Source organism: Augochlora pura, chromosome 10 (genome assembly GCF_028453695.1).
Source record: "Augochlora pura isolate Apur16 chromosome 10, APUR_v2.2.1, whole genome shotgun sequence".
NCBI lineage: Eukaryota > Metazoa > Arthropoda > Insecta > Hymenoptera > Halictidae > Augochlora > Augochlora pura.
In genome coordinates this window covers 13,171,461-13,197,565 of record NC_135781.1, presented here as the reverse complement: position 1 = coordinate 13,197,565, position 26,105 = coordinate 13,171,461, and the positions used below count along the sequence as shown (strand labels likewise).

Sequence of the window (26,105 nt, the reverse complement as noted above, 5' to 3'; positions counted from 1 at the left end):
ATATAATCGTTATGACACAAAATTCTGCCACATCTTCAAGGCGGATATAGTCGTCAAACACATTTAACTGGTTCAATTTCATAAAGATGTTTAGCTTAAAGCGATCAATAATCATCGATTGTAATAAAAAGGATCGTTTGACTATATTTTTTAAATTACTTTATCCAGAATCGTCGACTTGTTACACTCTAGTGAATACCCCATATAATAGTTATATAATGTCTAATGTGTACAATATTTGTATCTCTTTTCGCTAATTCGATTTCGCAATATGGAAGTTACAAAGATGCTTTTGATGCAAATTTAACAAAATTTCGACAAACATTTTTAATGGTTTTAGTTCAATCATTGAATCGTCTCTCATAAAATTGTGAAGCGTGCGTTAAAGCGCTAGAACTTCTGTGAGTAGTGCAGTGGAGGCAAGGGAGTGCAATTGACAGATTTGATTACCGATGATGACCAGACACCTATTCTTTATGTTTCAGGTTTTGGTTTCGTCACATTTCAAAGCGAAGACGTAGTGGATAAAGTCTGTGAGATTCATTTCCACGAAATCAACAACAAAATGGTGAGTCGCCCAGTCAGGCAACAAAGCCTGTTTGTTGAATGAGGAGAGCACTCTCTCTCTCTCTCTCCCTCTCTGTTCTCCCCACCACGCGCCCGCAGAGGTGGTATCAAACGGTATTTGCCTTCCGCTTTCCGTCTGCGGATACGACGTCGAGTGGAATTAATTTTCCGTATAATTGAGAAGGGCTGCCGTGGTTATTTGCATTTGACACGCACGCACGTGGCGCACACGTACGCGCCCGTCCACAGCCAGCCAAGGTAGATCATGCACGGAAGACGAAAAGCGGGTCCTGGAAATCTCGCCGCGCCGGGGAGATCACACGGGTCCTACGTTAATAGACAGTTCTGTTTGCCCGTCTACTCCCATCCAAAATTTCGCTGACGTCGATCAAGGATTTACCGGATGCCACTTCTCGTTATCTAGAAACCCATCGCCGAGACGCTGCCGCGTTTGTAAACAACCCTCCGACACCCCTGTCAGGCATTAGCCACTTGCTGGATAAAACAGAGATCCCTCGGTGACCACCGCGATGATAGATTACAGTCGATTAACTGTTCGAATTACCTCGCGTATTAACTCATATATCTCATTATAGCAAATTTTAAATTATTTTTTCCGTTTAAAATAAAGTCCGTTTTTCGAAAAATAGCTACTGCGTCTTCAGATATCTTCTTTCGAAAAACAGATAATTGCACAAGGATGTTTCAATAACTGTCACGTTGTTACCCAACAATTTTTGTGAATGCCTTTTACACTGTGCCTATATCTTCTGTGTCGAAAATTCTTAAGATAATGTACTAAAAAAATTATCCTCATAGAATCACCTTTCCACGACGCAATCCCCACAGCCACTGACAGTTATCGAGATACCCAGGTTGACTTTTCCACCCAACGAGCATCTATCAATTCGCGGCAGACAATCTAGCGCCATCTTAATCATGACGATCGTTTAGCATTAGCCCAATATTGAAGTACCAACTGTTCGAGTGATTAGTTGGATACCTGTTGAAATGATCGAATCAGTGCTGTCCACGGTAATCTCCGGCGTATACGAGGTTATCCACTCCGCCTCCGATCGCTACATACATAAACCCTAGTGGACGCCTCATTAGTAAGCGCAGGAGGGGAGCGGCATCACCTTCGAAGGAGAGCACTTGTGTCGGCCGTTGGACAGCGCTGATTAAAGCCGGAGAGTCGGCCTGCTTAAGATCCGCTTCTGTTTCAAGGTCGAGTGCAAGAAAGCACAACCGAAGGAAGTGATGCTCCCGGCGAACCTGGCAAAGACACGGGCAGCCAACAGAGGCGCATACGGTGAGTTGGTGATGGTCGCGACACCCACCCCCACCACCTATCGTTACGCGCCGTATCCTCTCCCGACGGCCGCGGCAGCGGCCGCACACGCGGCTGCGGCTGCCTCCGCCGGCACTCCCCACCACCATTTGCTCGCTCCGATAGTCGCTACCGCCGCACCGAATGCTGCCGCTACCTATCAATACGCGACAGGCGCCACCGCACCCGCGGCCGCGGCTGCGGCCACCACCGCGGCTGTCTACGACGTGAAAAGGGCCCTAGCGGCTGCTGCTGCGGCCGCGGCAGCTGCCTCCTACAGGCCCCATCCGGTCGCAGCTGCGGCCGCGTCCAGAGCCGCGACGCTAACTTACTCTATGAGCGATCTGCTTGGTGTCCAAGGACTCGACATGGGCGCTGTTTACCATCCGATACCCACGATAGGACTATGACCGACGATACTCACGCCCCTCACCAGGCCGCAGTAGCCGACCGGGGCTAACGTTTCGATATCACGTCCGTGAATTCATTGTTGCAGCCTCTTTTCTGTAGTTGCGATTGTTAATGAGGATTAGATGGCTATCTAGAAGCAGTGAGATACCAGATATGATGAATTTCATTGAACATATAGACCGTCTGATGCTCTAGAATTTTGTTAGTAATTTAGAGAAATCGGATTTTCAATTGGCTTGCATGTTCTGTACGTCGTATCCAATAAGTGTGTAAAATCCGGTATTTGATTATTACGAATTATTACGTTAAGTGATGAATTTTCGTCATTTGAATATTGGCGATTGTTTGCGAAATGACGAATTTTCGTCATGCGGACGAATAAGTATTAAAAGGCAACTCTCTACTATCATGCCTTTAAACTTAGTTCATTCGATAATCCTTTTGTATCATAAAAGAGACATTGTTTCCTCGTTTGAAACAACAGTTCTATGGTATTTGAAACATTTTGTTACACATTTGTTTCGATGCGACTTTAAAAGTAACTCAGTTTTGCCATTCAGGTGTCCCATGGGATCTAGATAGCCAAATATTTCAGACATTCGGTTCAAATCGCTAGGTCTACTCGTTCTCTTCCGTTGCTCGATAGCTCGATAAATTCGAGAAATCTAGAAGTAGTGATATAGCTAGACAAAGACTTTTATTTTTCAACAAAATGCGTGTTGGATCAATCTGTGTGTCTGTTGACCAATCAGACGCGCCACGGAACGGTACAAATTCGGTAGCTTAGGTCTAGTTTCGTAGTTCGGTTCTGAAGGAAAGGACTTATGGTGTCCCGTTAGCAATGCAGTATTAACGAAGATCGTGACCGTATTATTTTCAATATAGTAGGCTTTTCGAACGGGATACCGCGTGCCTTTTTACGGTAAACCATGCATTCCTGGCGTAGGACTTGTTGACGCCTTCGTTCTGCGAAGAGAAAGTATCTCCACGAAATGTGTCGTTGTCCGGGAGTTAGGTTTCGTTTTAAAATCAAATCGAAGACATATCGGAAAGTGCAATGAAGTAGATTAGTCGAAGCCATTCCTTTAAATCCCCTCGAATTCGAAGTCCGGGAGTGAACAAATTCTCGCGAGACTGCTCGAGAAGCTCAGTTCAGTAAAACTGTGATCGTAGTGTCGAGAAAAACAATGAAAAACGTTGATATTAAACCGGTAGTTGATGAAATAGGTAAGTCTGTTCGAAAGAACTCGGTTAGTTGGGCTTCGTTTCTCTCGTAGCCAAAGACGTAGCTGTTATAGCAACGAAACAAACGCAAATCGCAAAAGACTGGTAGTGTTTTTTCGTAGTCGACTAGTTGGTGTCGGTTAGTAGGACAATAAGAAGAAGTGTTCAAATCTTAGTGGGAAGCAAACGAGTACGTTTCGTTGGGCAACGTTCAAGCAGCAGGTTGTCAGCGATACATCGAACCTCCCTTCTCTCCGGCTTAGCTTTCTAGTTATCAAATTGCCAAAGATGTTTTTACTTAGGAACAAAAGTATTTCCTCGCAGCTGGAACTTCCTATAGATGCTGCAACCACGTGTGAATTATAGTTTCTGGAATCGCGTGTTTGACCGTAGATTGCTTTCATTGTTCAATCGATTTCATAAAATAAAAACTTGTGTCTAGTAAATTCGCAATTAGCTTCTGAAAAGAACCAAATCTTACTTTCGCAGTTATAAAACGAAGAAAGGAAGAAAGTTTTATAACCGTACCTTTTTTTTAATAAAGCAGATGAAAAAATGTATAAAAATCGAGATACAGAGGCATATTACTAGACAGCGAATCCTCGCATTTAACTATGCGTTAGAATCCTTGAACTATGAAATGATTTGCTGATCATAGATGAAACACGCAGGACAGAAGTAGTCACCTTTCAATGCAAAGTAGGACAATTTTCAAAATATTTTCAAACGCTTATATACTGTTCAGAAGAAAACTGAAGTTGCCTAGACAATATTCAACGTGATCGGAATTGTAAATGCAATGCATCGAGAAGCGCATATAGAAAATTGCAGCTGGAGGTACTTCGATACTTGGACAATCTACGGGTTTCCTGGAACCATTGCCAAAGAATGCGATGTGGTAGACGTCGTAGTAGACGTGTCTAGGGGGAGAAGGGCAGGATGAACCAAGTAGTGATCGTTTAGGTGTTTCTCAGCCAATCGAAAAAGATGCAAATTCCTGCCTCGAACGACTCGCGTTCGCGACAACACGTCAATTTACAAGTAGATCCTAGACAAGCTGGTAGTGGCTCGAACGAAGGTGTAAAGGTAGGGTTCGCTGTCAAAGGAGTCGCGGTATCGAGTTCTCGCGGCGGTTCGTCGACGATCGATGGATCGTACAGCGGATTCTATTTTCCGCGAGAGCGAAGCCTGTTCCCGAAGGAACCACGGGGGCGTCTATCGTCGGGATCATAGATCTCGGGCCGCGAATCCCCGTCGAAGGGAGAGCGCGACGCAGAAAAGACGCATGCACATTCCTAGGTAGCGGCACGCTACCGTTTATCATTCCCGGTGGGTGGTGAATTTCTGATTTCCGCGGGCGATGATTCGTCGCCGGGCATAAATAACCACGTGAATCGTGAACGGTGGAGGCCGATAGCGCGTCGGGAGCGAGCGGAGAATAGTCGGCGATAAGCATTTCTCATTCGTCGCGCCTTTCAGAGTATTTTTCGCAATGAATTTCATGAAATTTCATAATGTCAAGAAAGACGCGCGTACACCCTATGAAACGGTGTTACGTGGCGATTGAAAAAAATAAAGAACAGATTAAACTGTAGAGAAAGAAGGCACGCGAGACCGGCGGTATCTATATGTATGCATATAAATGTGAATCTATATACATACGCATAGAATGACTCGTACAATTCTCGTTACATAATTGTATGAATATTATATCGTACCTAAACGAAACAAGGGACAAGACAAAAGTTGAAAAAGAGAAAAAAACGAGAAAATTGAAACGATTAAGGAAAATATAAGCAAACCCATTCTAGATAATTGCAGACTATATACATATTATATATTGTTTTGTACCTATGTAATTTGGTAATACGTCACATAGTATTTGATATTGATATCGATATATTTTGTGAGAAGCGCATTAATACACCTTCTAGTTTTTGTAATAGACCTACGGATACATATATATATATACTTATCGAAGCATATCTACTATCTCTATCTTATGCATATATATATATTATCTAGGTAATTAGGTAAACATTTATGTTGTTACAGACCTTAGTTGACTTTAATGAGATTTTTTAGGTGATCTAGGTTCGACTTAGTTAGACCGAATAATTTTTGGCGAATTATTATACTATGTATACGTTCCTATCATTGAGATTACTAGTTAACTATAGCTTTTTGGGAAGTCACTATGATACCGTTAGTTTAGATTATACTTTAGGTCTTTCTTCGTGGAGCACCACGGTCATCTCTCCTATCGAGTGTAAACGTATTGTCGTTAACTTTTGCAATCCAATTAAAAAAAGTACAGTTTCCAAATAACACTAAAGAAAAACGAAAGAAGACAAGATGGAGAAGCATGTCACGTTTTCCACGAAGGATGCATACTATCAGCGGCTTTGAAGATACCTATTACAATGTACCTATTACTTAACAAGCTACATACGTTACATAGTACGTTTATATTACGTTAAACGTAATATTATACCTCTCTATAGGGTATATACTAAATATATGTCGTGCGTATAACCCTCTACACCTGTACCCCGTACCCCCTTTGACCCCTGTACCCGAAACCATGACCTATGCCAAACCTATACCCCAACCCACCCCAAAAAGATACCTATTACTCGTTACATAGTATTTAACTCTTCTAAGCTATATAGCATCATTTACCTTAATAATAATGCGTGAGACGTGTGTCCTAGAAAGTACGTACTTTGCCCGTGAGGCTCAACAGTGTCAGTTTCGTAAGTAGACCAGATCTTAACATGCGGTTATCTTTTCTGTTCACCTTTGTAATGCTTTGTTGGGCCGGAGTTTTGGTTGTTACGGGAACCGTAGCGTTGCGCATAGACAACAACATTAACGACGACGACGACGACGACAGCAATAACAACAACGACAATATACCAAATCGATCGAAACGAACAAAAAAAAAATGCAAAAACACGACAACGAAAACGTGATGTACCGCAGAGAAAATCGTCGTGTATCGCCCGTGAAATTGACGGACGTCGGAAACAAAACCGCGACCGATCGAGCACAGAAGCGACACGGCGGAAAAAGTGCAAGCACGGACGAAGGCAATAACTAGAAAGAAAGGACAGACGGAAAAGAAAGTAAAAACGTTTCTCGGCTGCGCAAAAATGTTTTGTCACGATGAATATTCTCTATACGTTTTATTGGGAACTGTCCAGCCGGAGGAGGAATCAAAGAGGCAACCGTAAAATTCCGAAAGTGTAACTCAATGGGATTCCGAGTTGGCAAAGCTATCGATGTGACGTAAATGTTAATCGAGCGGCAACCCGATCGTAAACTCGAGCGGGGACGAGCTTTATACGCTCCTCGAAACTGTAAGAGACTATTAATGTTAATGTCGTACCTAAAACGTCTGGTTTACGTGAAATCGATTTGTTGCATCTGAGAAAGTACACGTGCATTATTACGATTATCATTATCGTTACTATTGTTCTTACGATTATACGCGGCACAGTTACACTGATTATTATTATTACTATAATATCTGTCATACATATACACAAACACGTACACATACGCGAGCGCGTACACGGAATAGCTAATTAATGTCAGCTACACAAAATCACATATACACGTTGCAACGTGCATATTACAAATATTTATATAAATAAATAAATCTATATATATATATACACATATATACATATAAATATTATATATATACACACATATTATCCGAATCTATTTACGTATTATATATACATATAATATATATATATATAAATCAATCTATATGACAGTATTTGAATAAACACAAGATAATGTTCGAAGCACATGCGAAGTTTTCATTGTCGAATTTACGAAAGAGAATTATGAAAAATGAGATTGTTGCAAATGAAACAGAAAACGAACGAAACATGACAGAGAGTACGAAAAAAAAGAAAGAAAAACGATGTCACGTGAAAGATAGAGTTGTTGCGTGCTTGACGTAATCAAAACCAGCCCGGTAGAAAGACATTAGGTACGGAATCACTAATACTATTAATATGTATCAGTGTATCTTAATGGCTAGAATAAATGCTCTTATACTTTTTCCATCTGCGTATATTGTGAGAGCAGCGTCGATATGGACACTAGAATAGTGAATCAGTAGTGTAGTATTGTGGTCGGTGTTTTTTTTCAATATTGTATCGTCGATCTAAATGTGGTAGTGGCGCCGGCCATGTGTCCAATGCCCTCGCGGATTTAGTATCATCGAAACGATTTAAAACAATTCGTTTTCTATCAAAATCAATTATGATCGAACGTTTCAATGGAATCTGAAGTGATACTAACATGTTACGGCAGGACACATAGCCGACCCTTAGTCGATATCTAATAAGCTACATAGTCAGCCTAGCAAATATTACTTAACGGTAAATGATTAACCAATACCTTGAAGGCTACAATAACCATAGATCATAGGAGGGTTTATTTTGTCGTAGATTGGAAACACCTCGACCGCGCGTAGTTACTAGTACCTTGTCACAGAATTTAGTCGATGCGCTACATAGTCGATGCGATATACATCTATAAATAGTCAGAATCTTAGTTGTGTGGTCTTTTCAATTAGTATCAAATTATGAAATTTCATGGATGCCTTTCTTTCTCTCTCTTTCTCTAGTTCTCTCTCTCTCTTCTCTCTCTTCTTCTCTCTCTCTCTCTCTTCTCTATTCTTCTACTTCTCCTATTTTTCTCTCTCTGTCTCTCTTTCTCTCTCTCTCTCTCTTTCTCTGAATCTTACACTGCTACTTTCTAACTTTCTCTTTCTTTCTATTCTTCATTTCCATCTCTCTATCTTTCTCTGTCTAACCTAGAAAGCTTTTAATCCTGTTTCTTGATTTCACAATTTTTGGTTCTGTTCTGTTATTCTCTTTGTTTACCCTTCTTTCATTGTTTGAACCTAGTCATCCGTTACACACGAACCGTCTGTTCCGACGAATTTCTGCAACGCTTTGCTTCATATTTAACTTGTCTCCATGTACATATCTTAATTGTCTACGCATATACCTTGGCCTGCACGAAGAAAAATATTGCGACGCTCTCGGTAAACGAAATCAAATCTCTCTCCTCTCTCCCACGAGAATCGTGCTAGCTTTTTAATCACGATTCGCTCGTGAAACATAAATCGTTCAATACTTTTCGTCGTGCCTAGTTGCAGAAATTGTTTTACTGAGACTCAGAGGATCGTTGCACTAACCAATTAAAACTAAAAAAAAAATATATAATGGAGGGAAAAGAATGATACAGAAAAAAAAAGAAAATAGCAATTTCTAATGCTTTAATCGATCTGAATCTTCGGTATTAATGTGATCTGTTTTTCCTTATAGATTTTATGTGGTCCCTGGGAGCATTACCTGATAGTGAGTATGAAATATTCACGAACACGTACAACCAAACGACTTCAATGTACAGTGCCATGCCCGCCGTTTTATAACAACGTCCAATCACGTTTGACGTAAGACCATCGATGTAATATTCACGGGCCGATCAATCATAAGGGAACCGGAAATTCTGTACAATTTGTTACACGCACGCTTAGTTCGAGCCAACGGATTCATGCATGATTACGTGCATACATTATACATATACACACATACCCCTACACCCAACAGACATAGACACCTGCGTACACAAATGGATACAAAGATACATACATATACGAATCGTCGATGCATCGGAGAAGCATATCAATTTTTGCCTCCGCGCGGGATTCATTCATTCATTAACGTAATTAGTCGATGTGCAGCTCGTAACGAGCTCTTTTGACATTACGTAAGAGGAATACGTCCATTGCATGAAAAATATAAATTGGCTTGATATTGAATTAAAATAATGGGAAATGAAAACCGGATGACGGAAATCGTACGTTATTTTGGAAATTCCATACTTTATCGCGAAACTTGATTGAAAGTCTTTTATATACGGTCGGTACTGTTTCTGGAAAAATTTTTCAATACATAGTTTCAACGATACATCTGAATTGATGGAATTTTTGTTGACGATTAGAAATATTGGTCTTCACTAATGAAACAATTCCCCCTGTCCTTAAACTCTCAAGGAGCAAGTCTTTGTCTTGGACTATATTACAAAGTGCATTGTGAATTGTATTTTAAATAAAATTTGTCGATATCCTCGAGAGTTTAACTGACAATTAATTACACACAAGCTACACATTAACACTCTCTCTCCGCAGATTCAAGTCTTACCAAAAGAATGTATGAAATGTTAATTATGTTTCACAATTTGTGGAACCGAAACGAACCAAGAACATTTCGAACTTTGCAGCTGCATCTGAATGAAGTTAATTAATTTGTTAAAAAGTAATGTTAAAAGAATTTAGTACGTTAAACTGATCAAGTTGACGCTTTAGTACAGAAATGTGATTACGGCTACAGTTGAACAATTTATTAAGCTGATGTATACGTTTGTATTTCTTTTTCTTTGGATATTACTTTGACGTTATTGGACACTTTCACAAATGCAAAAATATAAAAAAAACGATCTATTATCACGTGTTATGATCTTATGTCAAATGTTATTGATAACATTTTATATTAATGATTCGAATTATTTTTCGTGTCACGTATACAGAACTTTATTTTGAATTACACTATTTTCTCTGATAACTTTCATAACTTTCATCCGGTCCAAAAATTGTCCACTCATACTCGGGTGCATTAAAGCATCATAAGTAATCGTTTTCTATAGCAATGATTCGCGTAGCTTTTACTATCACAGTAAAGAAAATTATCCAAGTTAAAAATTCAACTTTACGAAGTTTTTGAAATCTAGATGCGAATCGAAAGTTCGGTATCCAAAATTGGAAAGCGTGCAAGATAATTAAGCTACAACAGCGAGCCTTGGTAGATGAATCTTGCGGAGCTGAGAAATCGATTGCCAGATATAACACCATGGCAATCGAGCTTCACCTTTATCTCGTCAACTGAGGAGCCAGATTTAACCGGTTGTTCCCGATCTGTTCGCAGGTTTCCCAGCGGCGTACGCGGCATACGCGGCAGGCCGTAGCTATTCTGGGTATCCTAGCTTTGGGCTGCCCTACCCGACAGGTAACCACCTTAGCCTTAACCACCTTAACCACCATAACGCGGGCCACATCGCGCCCCTGAACCTGAACTTGAACCTCATACAGGCACAGCCTGCCCCCCATCATAACCCCCCAACACCGACACCGCTCTTTTACCATCCCAACTTGGACCTCTACAACGCCATGCCTCTGTGAACTAACTATAACTATAGAAACTAATTAACCAAACCAACAAAAAACAAAAATTAATTCGAAACGAAAGAACTCGACGCGAGCTATGCGCACACTCTAACCCATCGCTACACCGCTAACTGTGCTCCCGCTGTCGCCTAACGACGACCAAAGACAACAACTGAAAATAAAAAAAAAAAGAAAAAACGAGGAAAGAATACGTCTCGATCGATCCTCGCGATCGACCGTGAGTGGGTGTCGGCCGAACGAATGTCTCGAGGCCTGTGGCGTATCGGGTGTGCACGTTATATGCTCTAATGACGATGACGATGGAGAGAACGAGTTCTCTCCCTTGTGTATACGGGATTCTTCGCGGAGCTATTGTTTCGAGGACCGGGTCGCCGGAATTAAGCCGAGCCGCCTGGAAAACGAGGGCTCCGAAAACTTTTCGAAAGATGCATCTTATCCTTCGTAAACCGCCACGTATGCGCGACTGTGAGTGTGTATGCGTGTGTATGCATGTGTCTGTCAGAGTATCTCGCAAACGATATCGGGAGAGATCGTGCCCTCGATTTGGCCGCGTCTAGAAATGCTTTCCGATCGCTGGAGAGCAGAAGAGTCGTATTATCGGAGATCTGTTTTGCTCGTCGCGCGGAGTTAGTGCGACTCTTAGGGTACTCGGGGAAGTGAGTCGTTAGTCGGTTCGTCGCAGGACAATGACTCTGTCCTGCGTTTCATGGGTTCTACTCTGTACATTATTGAACCGAGCCCCCGTTTCCACAACGAACGACACGACGCGACACTTTCACGGAGAAAGATTCCGGTCACCGTCGCAATGTGGCGTACAGCTCGATACGGGGACGAGCATTGTATAAAGTCGCTAGAAATTATATCGCGTCGATGTAAACTCGTCGGTCTAAGGTTTAAGATAGAGTTTAAGAGAGTGCCGCGAGGACTCATCTCGGGCTGACTTGCTACCCCGTTTCGTGCCTCGATCGATCGCGACTGTCGAGTGCATCGAGTTTCGCGGATTCACGCACAAAACGCTGCTTTCACGAATTCTTCCCTTTTTATTTCGGTCCGTATCAATGGACACGAGGATTGTACGGTTCTGAATGGGGCCTCGTTCGATAACTGATATTTTTCTATGGAATGATGTTCCGCGCGCAAAGTCTTGGGTTGCGGAGATTGGAGAGGCTGTCTAGATAATTTCCTGGGATCTCGACGCGTTTGGTACTTTTGCGGTAATGTGGGTTGAGATAGTATTGGATTGCTACATCGGTATTGTCGCATGTGTTCGACATTTTTGCGTCGTATCGACTTATGTCACGGGCTTGCTATTCATTTACCAAAAGTGCTTTGAGTTTTTTTCATTTCCTTGAAAGTTTGCTCTACTTCCAAGTCGGGAACTGGAAAGTATCGAATCAAGGGGATCAAACATTTCCGACATGCTAATTCGGTTCGCCTTGCTTTGCATAAAGGAACATGTCGGAAATGAATGTTTTTCTTTGCATTTATCAATTTGGACAGTTTTTCTTTGAAACGAAGGAGACGTTTAAGCAAATTGATAAAATCAAGCCGCGTTTGAGATAGGGAAAGTGAGACTGCAAAATAATGCGAAACTCAAACGCGATCAAATTTTATGCAGTAACCCAAACTAGCAGAATAAATACTATCCAGATTTTTAAATATTTTATTATCTGCAGAAATAATGTGCTGCGTCAAAAACGAAAATCTTGTAATTCAAAATGTATAGTGACGCTCCTAAATGCGCATTTATTGTACAAATGAGCAGCGTAGCAAGATTCTTTTTTTGACTACATAGTTTACAGTTTTAGCACACTATTTTTTCATGGTATCTCATCATTGTTTTTAAATTATCGAATCGTTTTCGTTTATAATACAATATTTAAAAATCCAGTTTGTAGCAATATGCTATGTTTCACTTAGCTTATCAAAATCTGAGTATGTTAATACTTATTCTATCTACTGTGTGTTAACATAACGAACTGTCAGTAAACTTGTTAACAACATTCTGCTTTCCTATATATTCTAGCCACACACGTATCTGTTAAATGCGATCATACTAATTGCCTTTGAATAGAAATGACTATTTCTCTGATACTAGCACTGAACCTTTGGGCATTAATTACGAAAGACAGTTCTAATCACTACTGCAGCAAAATGCATCGCAGAGCAATGAGTTTGCGCATTTGCACGAATATTTTGTTCCATGCGTTTCCAGCGGATGAAAACAATCCTATTATATATTGTCTCGTGTATATATTGTCTCGCATTGAATCGCAGGAAAAGTTGTTAAACGTTTCAACGAAGTTAGACGAGCTGTAGAGAATCACGCGGTATTATTTCGATTAATATGCTCATCGTCCCGCTGAATTTTTCCGGAGTCTGATGAGGTTGCTACGTAAATACGCAGGGACGGCCCCGCCGCGTCGGTGCAAAAATGTTGAAAAACTCAATTTACCGAACTAGGACAAGATAATAAGGGGTTGATGTATGGGAAAAGTTACGTCGTTAAACCGACCCTGGGATTCTTACTTCCGCGCTCAATACCAGATTGCGTGCCTTCAACTATCAATAACAAACAAGCGGTCGGCTGTTGCAGGAATTTTTGCTTCCGAGACACCAAGGCTTTGCGATGCGAAACACTATCAAATTGTTGCCGATCGATTAATCGATACCAATTACCTTCTTCCTTTTTACTTTTCTCTGTCTCTTACTCTCTTGCTCTCCACGAACTCTCGTATCTATGTATGATATTCTCGATCGGTTGAATTAACCAAACGGAAGATCTCCGTGCTAGCCACCAATAAAATAAAAATCCATTTCGCTCGATCCAGGACAGGGGTATAAAGGCTTGACAATATAAATTCGGAAGAAATATTAACTGCCTTACGACACGTGGCTGCCGTTGTTACATGGATCGTTTGTTCCGGTCCGCGAACGCCGAATTGAAGCCAGTCGTCGAATTTTCTTCGATATATATATACATATAAATATATTTAAATCGTCAGTCCATTAAATCGATCGTAATTTAGGATTAATTGCGCGGTCGCGGAACGGGGTAAAATGTCATTGTTAATATCGGGGCGGGGGTAACGAGAGCGTATCGATTGCGAACGATATACAAGGGAACCGCGGAACGGTTGACCCTGCACGCATACGGTATACACACATGTACCCGTAGAGCAATTAATAGGTAACGTTTCGAAAATGAACGCATCCATGGCTCGGTATCGGCTGATCCAAATCGAACCGGTTGATTGGAGGTAGTTGCGGGCAAACTTTTCGGGGTCAAGCACCCTCCATGTTGAATTCAAACTCCAAATGAAAATCCGCGGTCCATCATGGACGAAGAAGGCCAAAATAGAGACTCGGTGGGACGTCTCTGCGCACGGCTATCCGACGAAAACTCATCCGATTGCTATTACGCGCTTGCTGTTCGCTCGACCCTGCTCGCGAGTTCTACTACTATATAGGTTTCAAACATTTATATCTTAATTCTCTCAGCACAGTCACCGGGTTTCGTCCATTGTGTTTCGTGTATTTTCTTTACTGTTTACTTTATCCTCAAGTAGAAGCTTTTTCAAAAATGGTAATACAATCCAGGAAAGAATAACGCGGTGTCCTTTATATAAAAGCTTATTTTTAATGAAATTGTTGAACGTATTGGTTTGTTTGTACGAATAGACACTTGCAAAATTTCTTAAATTCTTTTATTTCCTAATTCTTGTTCTACACTAGTTGTTTAACAATTTTATTTTAATTTTTTTTAGTTTTATTTATATCACTGCCGTTTACTATACTGCATAAAATCTTTCCTTCGCAAAAAAATTTCTTACGGTAATTAAACAGATTAACTAATGAAGAGATTCTTTAACCTGGCTGTATATCGTAAAATGCCATACAAATTGTCATTAAAATTATATTCTGAATTATAAACTGATTGTTTTCTGTTGATTCGAGTCTTGTAATACTGAATCTACCGATCACTAAAAGTAACTGACAAGATGAAATTGTTTAATGTCATATGTTTAAAGTTATCTCTCATTTCATTGAATTAATATCAACTTAATGTTACTCATTTATGTCATCTTATATAACGTTTATTAGTGTAAGGTACATAATCTTCTACATAATATAATCGTTATACTAACAGGATTTATTTACCAGTTGAAAAGTGCTTTCTACAATTCGACTTTCTTTTTTCGTTTTTAAATTTTCGTTTGGAAATCGTTACGTAGAATGGATAGAGCGGCGCTGCGTCGAAACGGTCGTTCCTAAAAGAACCACTCGCGTGTTAATAAATAGCCACGGTATACACTGATCGCGTCCCATGTGCCGGACTTCAGCGGACGCAATACTAATTCCAGCGAAGCTTCTTTCGATCCCGTAACTTTACCCTTGCCCTCTGTCTGCCGCTCAGCTATTGCTCTTACACGTCTTACTAGCCCATTTGTTCCCTTCTCTTTCGTCCATTTCTGGCCATTTGTCTGCCTTGCTCATCTGTCTTCGCGGACTGTCTGCCTCTCTTCCGCTCACTCACTCACTCTCACTACATCTATCTGCTCTCTCACTCACTCACTCTCACTACATCTATCTGCTCTCTCACTCACTCACTCTTTCTCTCTCTCTCTCTCTCTCTCTCTCTACTTCTCTCTCTTTGGTTTCTGCGCAAAACACCTCGAGAAGAAATTTCGAGGGAAAAGTTCGAACTTCTTCGTCTTACCCGCACTTCCGCTGCAACCACCCCCCTTCTGTTAAAACTAGCGAACGCCACTCTCTTCTCTATGTTCAGCATGGCACGAAGATAGCGAGAACAGTAACACATAACGCCAATAGTAGCGGACAAACTGCGACAGGTGTCCCATGCACGCCGACAGGACGTAAATTAGCCGACAGGGAGGAAAAGACCTGGGCACAACCACGTCGCCGTCGCGTCGGTGTCGTATGCCGGTGTGTTGCGGCTAGCAACTTTCTATCGTTTCTTTCGTCTCCTCTCGATCGCTGCCGGCGCGCATCGACCCTTAGAACAATTCGCGTGAAACACGGGCAGAAAGAGAACTCATAAATAATGCATAATGTTTTTCGGACGTTGGAACTCATCCCCTCCGGAACGAACCACGACGTCCTCCCCTTTTCCCTTTTTTTTTCCTGCCCCGAAAACGAACCGATCGTTCTGCTTTCCTCCAGAGACCTCGTGTCGATGCTTCCCTGAATCGTTTCCAATTTCCCTAGCCACCCGCTATTTAACGCATTTGAATAACTTTTGTCGAGAGGGAGAGAGGGAGGACGAGAGAGAGAGAGGCCAGAAGACGCCTTCGTCCTTTTCGCAACTCTCTCTATCTCTATCTTTATCTCTCTCTCTCTCTCTCTCTCTCTTTTTTTTGTCTGTGTGCTTCCGTTTCCCAAGGTCCTCACCCGTCGCGTAATCTGTTTCTCTCTTTTTCTATTTCTCTCTGTTTACTTGCGTATGGTTCACGAGGCATGGCGGTAGAAGGAAAAAGAGACTATCGGCCACGATGATTGATCACCGTAAACGAAAACCCTCCCGCCTTAAAGCCGTCCGTACATTCCCAATGTCCGAAAAACATTCGTTGGTTAAGCCACCCTCCGCCGCGAATACGAAAGAGGGTTGGCTCTCGGGCCCGGCGACCGAGCGCGAACGAATTTCCTCGAATGGAGGAGGATATATCCTCTGGAGATCGAACCGATCGGATTTACATTCGGCCGGAATTCTCTTTAGACTCCCCGACGGTGCAGGAACTGGATTCGTTCCGGTCCCGGGGAAATCGAAAATGTATTTTTCCGGTGGCGTTAGTGATTTTGCGTGAAATTGCTCCCCGCACAAGGTTCCTGTGTTTATTCGCCGGCCACGCTCCGCGCGAATCCGACCGGCTCGGCTCGGCTCCGCTCCGCTTACAGCGACAGCTCACTGGAGAATAGCTAGAACGCGCCCGAGAAATGTCTTTGAAGCTCGATATTGCTTCGGCACGTTTCCGGTAGGCTGCGGGTCTTTGAATAAACTCTAGTATTCTCGGAACAGTCTTAGATAGTCCCTATAAAGAACCCTATGAAGAATCTTTATTAGGTAAAGAAAGACACGAAGCCTGTGTTAGAGTTTGTTAAAAACTTCACGCACGATCAAACTTTGCTTCGTCGATTAGAATAAAATAAAATAGGAGCTATAATTTATTCACGTTTTATGTTAATGTATTATTCAATCTATACTTTTAATCTTAAGATGCTTCTTTGAAGTTTTGTCGTTGGTAGCACATGTTCGACTAGTTGTTTACTGATGTCTGTATGGAGACTACAAAGATTAATTAGTGACAGTGAAAAGAACATCATACAAAATTGATTTCTACAAGGACCGCGCTTTTCAGTCACCGTTTACCATTTTCTAATGTCTATCGAGATCGTTACCTATTTATCCGAGAAGCGCGGTATTTCAATCAACAGAGTACGTTTAAAACGGCAATACGATTCAACAAAAGGGCGCCGAATTTCCGAATCCAATCGAACGACCGCCGATACCAGTCGTCGCAAATCCTCGAAGACCATCGAAACTCCGCGAAACTCACGGCAACGGGTCGACAATTACGCGGGGACCGTAGCGTTTCCATGATTCATGGGACCAAGTCTGTGCCATAGCAATCAATTGCCGGCGAGAAGCACATGGGGCACCTTGCTCGCAGTTTCTCCGTTACGACACGCCAGTCGCGCGACAGCCGCAAGTTTTGTCGGGCTGGCGCAACGCGTGACAATTATCTGAAGGCAACGTCCGACGAGTCTGATCGACGAAGGCGTGATTGCCTAACAGCGTGTAAAGAGGGGAGGAGAGAGCCAGAGATAGAGATAGAGAGAAAGAGAGAGAGAGAAAGATCTTTGTCCGTTAGAAGAAACGACATTGCGGGCTAGTGAAATTAGGGTCCCTACTTAGGGGGTTGGTGGTAGTTTCAGGTGCATTGGGCCTACCTCACCCAACAGCCGGCAACACGGCGCTGCACGGCTTCTCCGCAGAGTACAGAATCATTCCCGACCAATGAACCCCGGGAACGCAGAAAGACCCCGAAACGAAAATCGAAACCTGTTAACGAGAGCAGCGTGAAAGATCGCTGCAGAGTTAGAAGGGAAAACCCCGTGATAATTTTCGGAAATCGAGAGGAAGAAAACAAAAAGCGGACACCGTCTTCAAACGGCGCACTCGAATCTCCTCGCAGAACCATAGAACGTCGTGCGATTCGCGACGATTACGTCCGTAGATCGCGCCAGGAGACTCGTTAGAGGATCCCGTCTTCTTCGAGAGCAAAAATCCCCGGCCCCTCTTTGACTGCTGTCTACCTTGTCCTTTTAACCGTGACTAATAAGGAGAAACTTCTTGCTTACCGTTGCTTCAACGGACAGACGTAATGATGACTTTTGAGGTAGACGACGTGTAACGAGTTTTCATCCTTTTTCTGTATCCAAGACTCGAAAAAGCCCCGAATCGTTGAATAATGTTAACAGAATCTCTGGATAGTCTATTTTTTCAGCTGGATGTTTTGATTCAATCTGCCCTCCTTCTATCATGTATTCGAAACGGAAAAATTGCCAGACGTTTGTCACAATCATGAGCGATTGTTCGCGACTAGTTTATAATCTCTCCTACTGAATATTCATTACTCGCTCCGGGTGGATGCCGAGAGTTGATTAAATTCGGAGCAAATTGGTTTCAATTTTAAACACATATTAACCTACTTCTTATAATCTTCGGGATAATTGAAATTTCTGTTCCCGGCGAGTAGCAAATTAATAACCACCGCGATTCCCGAAATGTTCGCGACGCGTAAGCATTCATTGTACGGCTGTCTGTCACAGCATTTGAATTTCAGATAACAGTTAAATCAGGTATTTAATAAAAATTACTCAAGTTTCATGAAAATCGACCAGCTGAACTTTTCCCATTAGTCGAATCAATCGAATCCTCTCCGATAAACTTAGATTAGACGAAGAAGAATTGTCGCGGGGACGTGTAAGAAAATAAACAGCCAGTGAATAAACGATCGCCGACAACACAAGTCCCGCCGGCAAACTGTATATCTATCCCGAAGCGAGTCGTCTTCCCACAGGTGCTCCCCGATCGGCAGATCCGTATTATTATTTATCATCCATCAGGATTCTCGCCTTGCCTATCCCGGAGTCGCGATAGACCAGTCCACGGAGGCGCGATCGATGGGGGTTCCCCTGGAAATACTCTTTTAACCCGACGATATTTCCACACCTACATCAATTCCGCATGCGATTGGCGCGCGCTTACGCACATAGACGCGCTCGTATCCGCTCGCGGCCGCTCGCACACGCTCAATCGAAAGCGCCTCTTCCGCGCCGCGCCGCGCCGCACCGTCCTTTCATTGGAGAGAGTTCTGCAGAATGATGGTGGGGGCAGTGCGAGAAGGGGTTGCTGCCGGGGGTTGCACGGCAGGAGAGAGGTGCACCGTCGTATTTCACAGTCATTACCGTAACGTGTTACCGAGCGCGCTCGTTGCGCCACGCAATAAATCGTCGGTTACCGTTACCATGGATGGCGCGCAACGAGGGTACGGGTGTACGAGGGGCGAGCCCGGCTGTTATTGTGGCGCCCCAAACCCCCCTACGGCGTTCGTATCAACCCTCGAGCTATCGCTGTGACACGGTCTGTTCATAACAATCGTAACCTCTTTTTCCTCTCTTTCCACCGTTCCCACCTGAGCGGTTTTCCCGACGCCAAGGCGGCGAAACCGTCGCAACGACGCTTCGGGGAATCCACCGCTTTCCCGCCGAAAATCTGAGCGACTTCGCATCCCTCGCGAACATCACGTTTCGACGCTCCGCCAATTGCAGTTTTCCGGGACTTGCTTTCGATGAATTTTATACACAGATTTTCGTTAAAATATGGTTTTTGGTATTACATGGAATTTGTTTATTAGTCCTCTTAGACTTTTTGTCAGGAATACATTAGCCCTCGTACTCTCCTCAGAGATAGTCACGCAAAATGACTCGCGTCTGTCTTATTTTTCTTTTGCGTTAACTTTTTTACTCAAACATACATCGTAACAACCATACGATTGTAAAATTTGGAGTTTGTTTTTGCAACAGTAATAATAGAAAGAAATTAAATATATTTGCGGAGAACGGATAGAGGAACATTTTCATTCTGAGGAACTCGTGGCGATCGACAATTTCGGGAACAGTCAATATCGGCCATTCATAAATGCACTCATACCAAAGCTCGTTATCAAATTCTCAACAAGCGGGAAAACATTCCCGATCATTTTCTCGCGAAGGTGCACGATGCGGAAGCTTAGACCGCAATTCGGACCTAGCCGAGCGCTCGCTAGATCCTCGATTTCGACTCGTGAATCGCAACCAAGTTCGCTTTTCCCAGTTTCGTGCCACCACCGTTGGTTTCTTAAGGGTTGCGCAACCCGCCACTGTATTATACACGCCTAAAACTATTGTACATAATTCTGCCGGTGGTAGGAAGAGGACAAAGCCGCGCGTAATTTCGCAGGAAACCTTTCGCTCCGCGTTGAGAATCCCAAGTATCCAGAGTTTACACGTAACGCGCGCGGAGGATCTCGGTAGCGTGTACTATTGTCACACGCGTGTTGGCTACCGGCATTTTCGGATTTAATCGGAGTCTCATTCATCTTCGTGCTTCGCGACTAGTCCTGCTGAGTTTGGGGAACTATTGGACGACGTGGACGTGATCGGTGCAAATACGCTCGGGATAACGTGTACACGCGACGGAAGGTCGGAAAGCGTCCTGGAAAAGCGTACTTCTGCTTGGTACTGTGAATTCTCCCCAATTGTCCTTCTGCCTGTAAACAAAAATGGACAATTTGGAGGTGGAGATACGATTATTCAAGCCTTGCGAGCTGCGAAACGAGCAGCGAAGCTCGGATAATCGTGTATCTTACCTTCGCAATATTATTCATTTTTGTTTATAAGCTGAAAGACAATTGAGGAAAATTTGCTGTATTTGCGCGTAGGAACGCTGGCAGAAGTGGAAAAATTCAGGAAACAGTATATCAAATACTATTCGTAACAAGAAACAATATTTCCAATTCTCAGTGCTTTAAATGCAAAGTTAAACTGTGGAAGGTGGATGGAGGTTCTTTATTTCAGAATCATTTAATTGTTGATTTATTTAGACGTATATGAAAAAAATTCGAAACAAAGTAATTTTTAATGTTCCATTGTTTGACTTTTAACCATTATATCTATTTCCGAGTCACTTGTCTGATAACGTTAACAATTTAAAACGACAAACGACAAATCAACATAAATTAGAATAACGGAAGACAACAATTTCATTTGAAGTTGTTATAGCAAAAAAAATTGTCATTAAGAATCTCATTAAAAAGCTTCCAGTAGATAAAGTGTGAAAAATCGGTTACACGAATCAAGAAACTTACAAAATGCAACATTGTAATCCTATATATTTTAAACATTAACAAAAGACCATGCAGAATTTAAAAAATGAAGTCTAATAAGCTTCACCATCTTTTAGAACAAGTGTTACGAAACATTATAACAAAATAGGCTAATTAATGTTTCCTGTTTAAAATAGCATCTTGGTCGCTTCTGCACGCGGAACGCTTTTCGGGTCACCGTGTACATAGGCGCGCGTTTATACGGTTATTAATGGACCCGTGTGGATGCGTGTGTGCGTGTGTGTGTGCGTGACTGACTTGGCGGAATACGGCTGAACGAACACGTTGAACGAAAATGGCTGTACGATTTCGTTTCTTCGGTACGGAATGTACATTCTGAATGTTCATTTACATACAACGAATATTTATACGATTATTATACGGGATATACGAACCCGGCACGTTCTTATTTTCTTGTGGAGTCTTATGCGAATGTTCAAAGACTGGTAAGTTAATTTTTTAGGCGCCAACAAAAGGCTATCCATTTTTTCGGTGACTTTTAAATATCAATGATTTTCACGAGAATTCTAGATGTCGTAACATTGGGCAGATTCTAATTTATTAAGCGCGTACAGTCGATAAGAATTCGAAACAGTTCGAAACCGTGTCTCTCGCGCCCATATTCATGCATGTACACGTGACAATATACATAATTATATATTGTATACATATACATATATATGTATACATGATTGATATAAATAAGAGAAATAAATACTATATACATATGTATACATATATATACATATATATAGAAAAAGGGAGCTATGTAAATTACACGTTGTTCATATTTGTTGTGGATACGCGTCGTTCAGAAACCGTCGGTCCCAGTATCATTTATTTCTACCATGACGATCGACCGTCGTTGATCCACGTCCACTTTTAAGTATCGTTAATGCAGGGCGTTATAGCCGTATCGGCCACTCTGGTTTTTTTACGGGAACACGGTCTCTGATGACACTCTGCCTCTAGGTTCTTTTTCGGGTTCATGTGGTATTTTCGTGTGTTTTCATTTCATTTCTACGCGCATATAAATATATATATATATATATATATATATATATATATATATATATATACACACATACACGTATAGATATATCGTGCAGTGTTAGAGTCTCGAACAATCATTGTTGTCGCAAACGAACGCGATATTGCGACGCCTCTAATTACAAAGAACGATTTGACTGACAAAGCTAGCTTTTGTTCGGCCGCGGCCATGTTTTCAAACACGTTCGCCAATCGGTCGAAACGATCGCATTGTCCGCTCGTGTAGCTTTTTCGCCGTTTCAATCAGTATCTTTTGCAAGAATTGTACAATCTCAATCGATGCCAGAACGCGGCAAATCGATGCGCGAGGCTCGCAATTCATACACGTGTATAGGCATACACATGTATACATACGTTACGCTTTACAACAATTCTGTACATACTATTCGGCAATTGCTCGGACATTGGACCGATCGTGCTCTCGACGAACCTCGAAAATCAAGCATTCGAAAAAGCACCGCGCGCATCGACGCGCCGTGACATCTTTAATGTCAAAACAGCGTTGGGAACTCGGCAACGAACAACTGAGGATCCGAATACTGGATTATCATCATAGTTTGTTCCATTTTGCAATTAACCCTTTGAGTGCTTCAGACTTTTGCATAAATCTGGGCTAAGAGCGCCGTCAGTACTTGTCCAATCACAGAAGAATCTCGGTTATTCCAATGTTCGCATGATTGGACAATTATGGAACTACTGCGAAACAGTGCTGGACTAAATCCGTATTTGTTTGTAATATATTTCATGTAAAATATCTTTGATAATAAAGAATCCAGATGTCGAAAATTCTGCTGTATTTGGTGCCCTAAATAAGCAGCAAAGTTTATGCTGTTATATATATATAAACTTCAGTTTTATACAACTTCTAAAAGAACCCAAAACTATGTCGATTCAACTAGTTTATGGGTCGGCACTCAAATGGTTAAATTAGATGCAAGCAACAAATAATATTATCAAGGTTCTCTTTGCGGCATGTGATGCAAGCTAATATCCTAATTGAATACCGCACAGCGATAAAATCGTTGGTCGATCGACCAATACGATAAACAGAACGTTCTATGATCGTGTCCAAATTGGTGCCGATCACAGCAACTTTGTGATTGCGCGACATTCAATTACGACACAGCCTTCGCTACGCAATGACGTACGCAACGATCAAAGTTGAATGACGCCGAACACACATCGAATTAGAGACGCCCAACAAGTTTAAAGCACAAAAATGGAACGAATTTTCTGGACAATCAGATATTTCTCCCAGGAAGCGAAACTAGCTACCGATCCCCAACGCTGATTACCAAACGAATCATTGAACATCCCTAAATGCTCTGTTATCCGGGACGAAGCCCGGTGCAGATGTTGACCGAACCAGACAACCAATCAAACTAAAACCTGTTATGACGTGGATCTCTTGACCGGAAGTTACGAAAAATGTTCACAGACGCATGGCTGGCAAACTCTGTGGTCCTACGTCAAGCAAAGCGTCGTCTGCCTCTACCCCCATTCCATTAGGTACTGTTCAAAAGACACAACGAATATCGAAAGCGAAACGACAAGCGCGCACGCAACATCCGCACACGTACACACAGAGACACATACATCACCAGCACCCACACAAAGCGACACGCTGTTGTCTGTCGCATGAAACACTACCACACACACGCAAAACCGAAACGTGCGCGAGCACAGGCTCACCGCACACAACCAGTATAGCTGCGACGCAAGGGAGAATGATTAGACGCGAAAGTGCAGCGCCTCCTTTTCCGCGAAGACGATAAAGGGGGAGAGAAAATGAATGTTTCGCAAGCTCGAACAGAGAGGAACGAAAGGAAAGTGTCCCTGCGAGGAATAGAGACGGGTCAAATACGGGAACACCGGACCGGAGAAAAAGAATATCAGAAAAAAAACGAGAGATGGGAAAAAGAGAGACAGGTGCCGAATGCGTCCGTGACCCTACACCCCCGAACGAGGCTCTGGTGCCTGCTCTCTTTTTTCTGCAGACCCCCCCGTCCCCATTTCATCGACTTCTTCTTCTTCTTCTCTCTAGCCTGTAGAATTAGATAGACGGGAGGAAACAGAAAAGAACACTGAGATGAACGCACGTCCGAATCTAGGATGCCCAATGGCGAAGCTGCGCGCGGTTGCACGTTGCAATTCTTGCAAATATTCAACTTCTACAATTGACGATTTTACGTTCGAAATAGTTCACAGTATCTATCTGTTCGATTGTAAAACAAAATTTTGTACACTGTTTACGCGAGTGAAGAAGTTATTGAAAAATGATTATTGTCGATCCGTATTGGCTTGTTAACGATCGACAGGTCAACGACGACCCGCGACAGCCTCGCTAGCCAGCCAAAGCAATAGCCAAGCCCCGATGGAAGCGAGGATGAAAGGGCCTATCAGAGATCATTCTTAGCCCTTCGTTATTGTGCATGCGTATGTGTGGGGGGTGGGAAAACCAACCGGGTGAGGTACATCCGTCTTGAAGACGTGCTAAATGATCAGCTGAATCTGGGATAGAAGCGTGTGACTAAAAAGTAATTTACCAAGAGCAGTCGATGCAATTAACGTTTATGATAACCCGACCGCCTTGCTCCCATCATTCCTTTCTTTCTCTCTGTCTCTCCCCCGCCCCCTCTTCCCCGACCGATACAATCCCCGTATCCAATCCACGGTCTTCCTGTTTCTCTGACGCTATACCCATTCCGCGATCCAATCAGTCTGGAAAAGAATTTAACGTGTTTCTCTCTAGTAGACGTTTGATCTTCGTAGTTGGTTGAGATGTAGTCACGTTCAATGTAATCTCTAAGCTAAACACTTTAATCGAAAACACTTAGCGTAGGTCATATAGATATAAACGATATAGGCGTTTTCCGGATGTTCAAGCGGAAGCATTCTGCCGGTACCCGAGACGCCGAATCGCTCGTCTGCGGATCTCTTAACGGGGCCTCGTAAAAAAACCAATCGTATCGTCGGTTATGATATAGTCGACGGGACCGATCGGCAAATCTGCGGCATACGATCGGTCGCGTGAATTTTCAAACTCGCTTCTGTTCGCTTCTTCTTAAATATTGACTGTGCGATGAGTATGTTTCATCGACATCTAAAGTATTTTCACTATTCAATTTAGTAAGTTATGCATCTCCGAGAACTTTGTCTATTCCTCCAGTGGTTAAGTGGTAAGAACCACGAAAAGAATTATTGCCTTTTCACTTGATTGTCTTTTTAATGATATTTTAAAGTTGTAAAAACATTTTCTGGGATTGTAGATTTTACTGTCAAATAAAAATGTTTTGCACCATTTGTGGAAACAGTAATGTCGTAAGTTGCAGATAAAACGGTAGCAGATGTAAAATTCAATGTATTTACTGTCTGATCTTCAGTCTAATTATTCTTTGGACATATTCATAAAATCCGCAGTATAAATTCCTCCTGTTTCATTTTCGTAGAGTTCGTTAATGAGTTCAATGAATATCCTTATTTGTTATAAGATATTTTCAAGCAACATATTACTGCGGTTCGGCTGCATTTTAGAAGTTTCATTGACGTATTAATTAAAAGTCCGACGAAAATATGCTCTCCCCAGACCATAGCTATCCACTGGAGGAATAAATAATCGGATGAATCGCATCAACTTCATACGAGAACATGGAATTTCGCGACAACCAGTGAAATCGAAACCGGCCATGGTAGCAACGAAAATGAAATCCCTGGACTTCAGCGGATTCAGATCGTCACACAGACTTCTGTGTGCGCAAACACATCAGGTAATCGGTACAATTCCATAGGAATCACGCAG

At 42.3% G+C, this 26,105-nt stretch overlaps 1 protein-coding gene across 3 annotated transcripts in view; it reads left to right on the top strand.

Annotated features, from left to right (window-relative positions):
- The window catches only part of Rbp6 (RNA-binding protein 6), an 895,262-nt gene that overhangs the window by 834,343 nt on the left and 34,814 nt on the right, over nucleotides 1-26,105 (top strand). For all 3 annotated transcript variants that reach the window (XM_078192887.1, XM_078192889.1, XM_078192890.1), the window contains 4 exons: nucleotides 486-568; nucleotides 1,795-1,879; nucleotides 8,890-8,922; nucleotides 10,549-10,629. In XM_078192887.1, coding sequence (XP_078049013.1) covers nucleotides 486-568; nucleotides 1,795-1,879; nucleotides 8,890-8,922; nucleotides 10,549-10,629 — 282 coding nt within the window. The remainder of the gene's footprint in view (nucleotides 1-485; nucleotides 569-1,794; nucleotides 1,880-8,889; nucleotides 8,923-10,548; nucleotides 10,630-26,105) is intronic.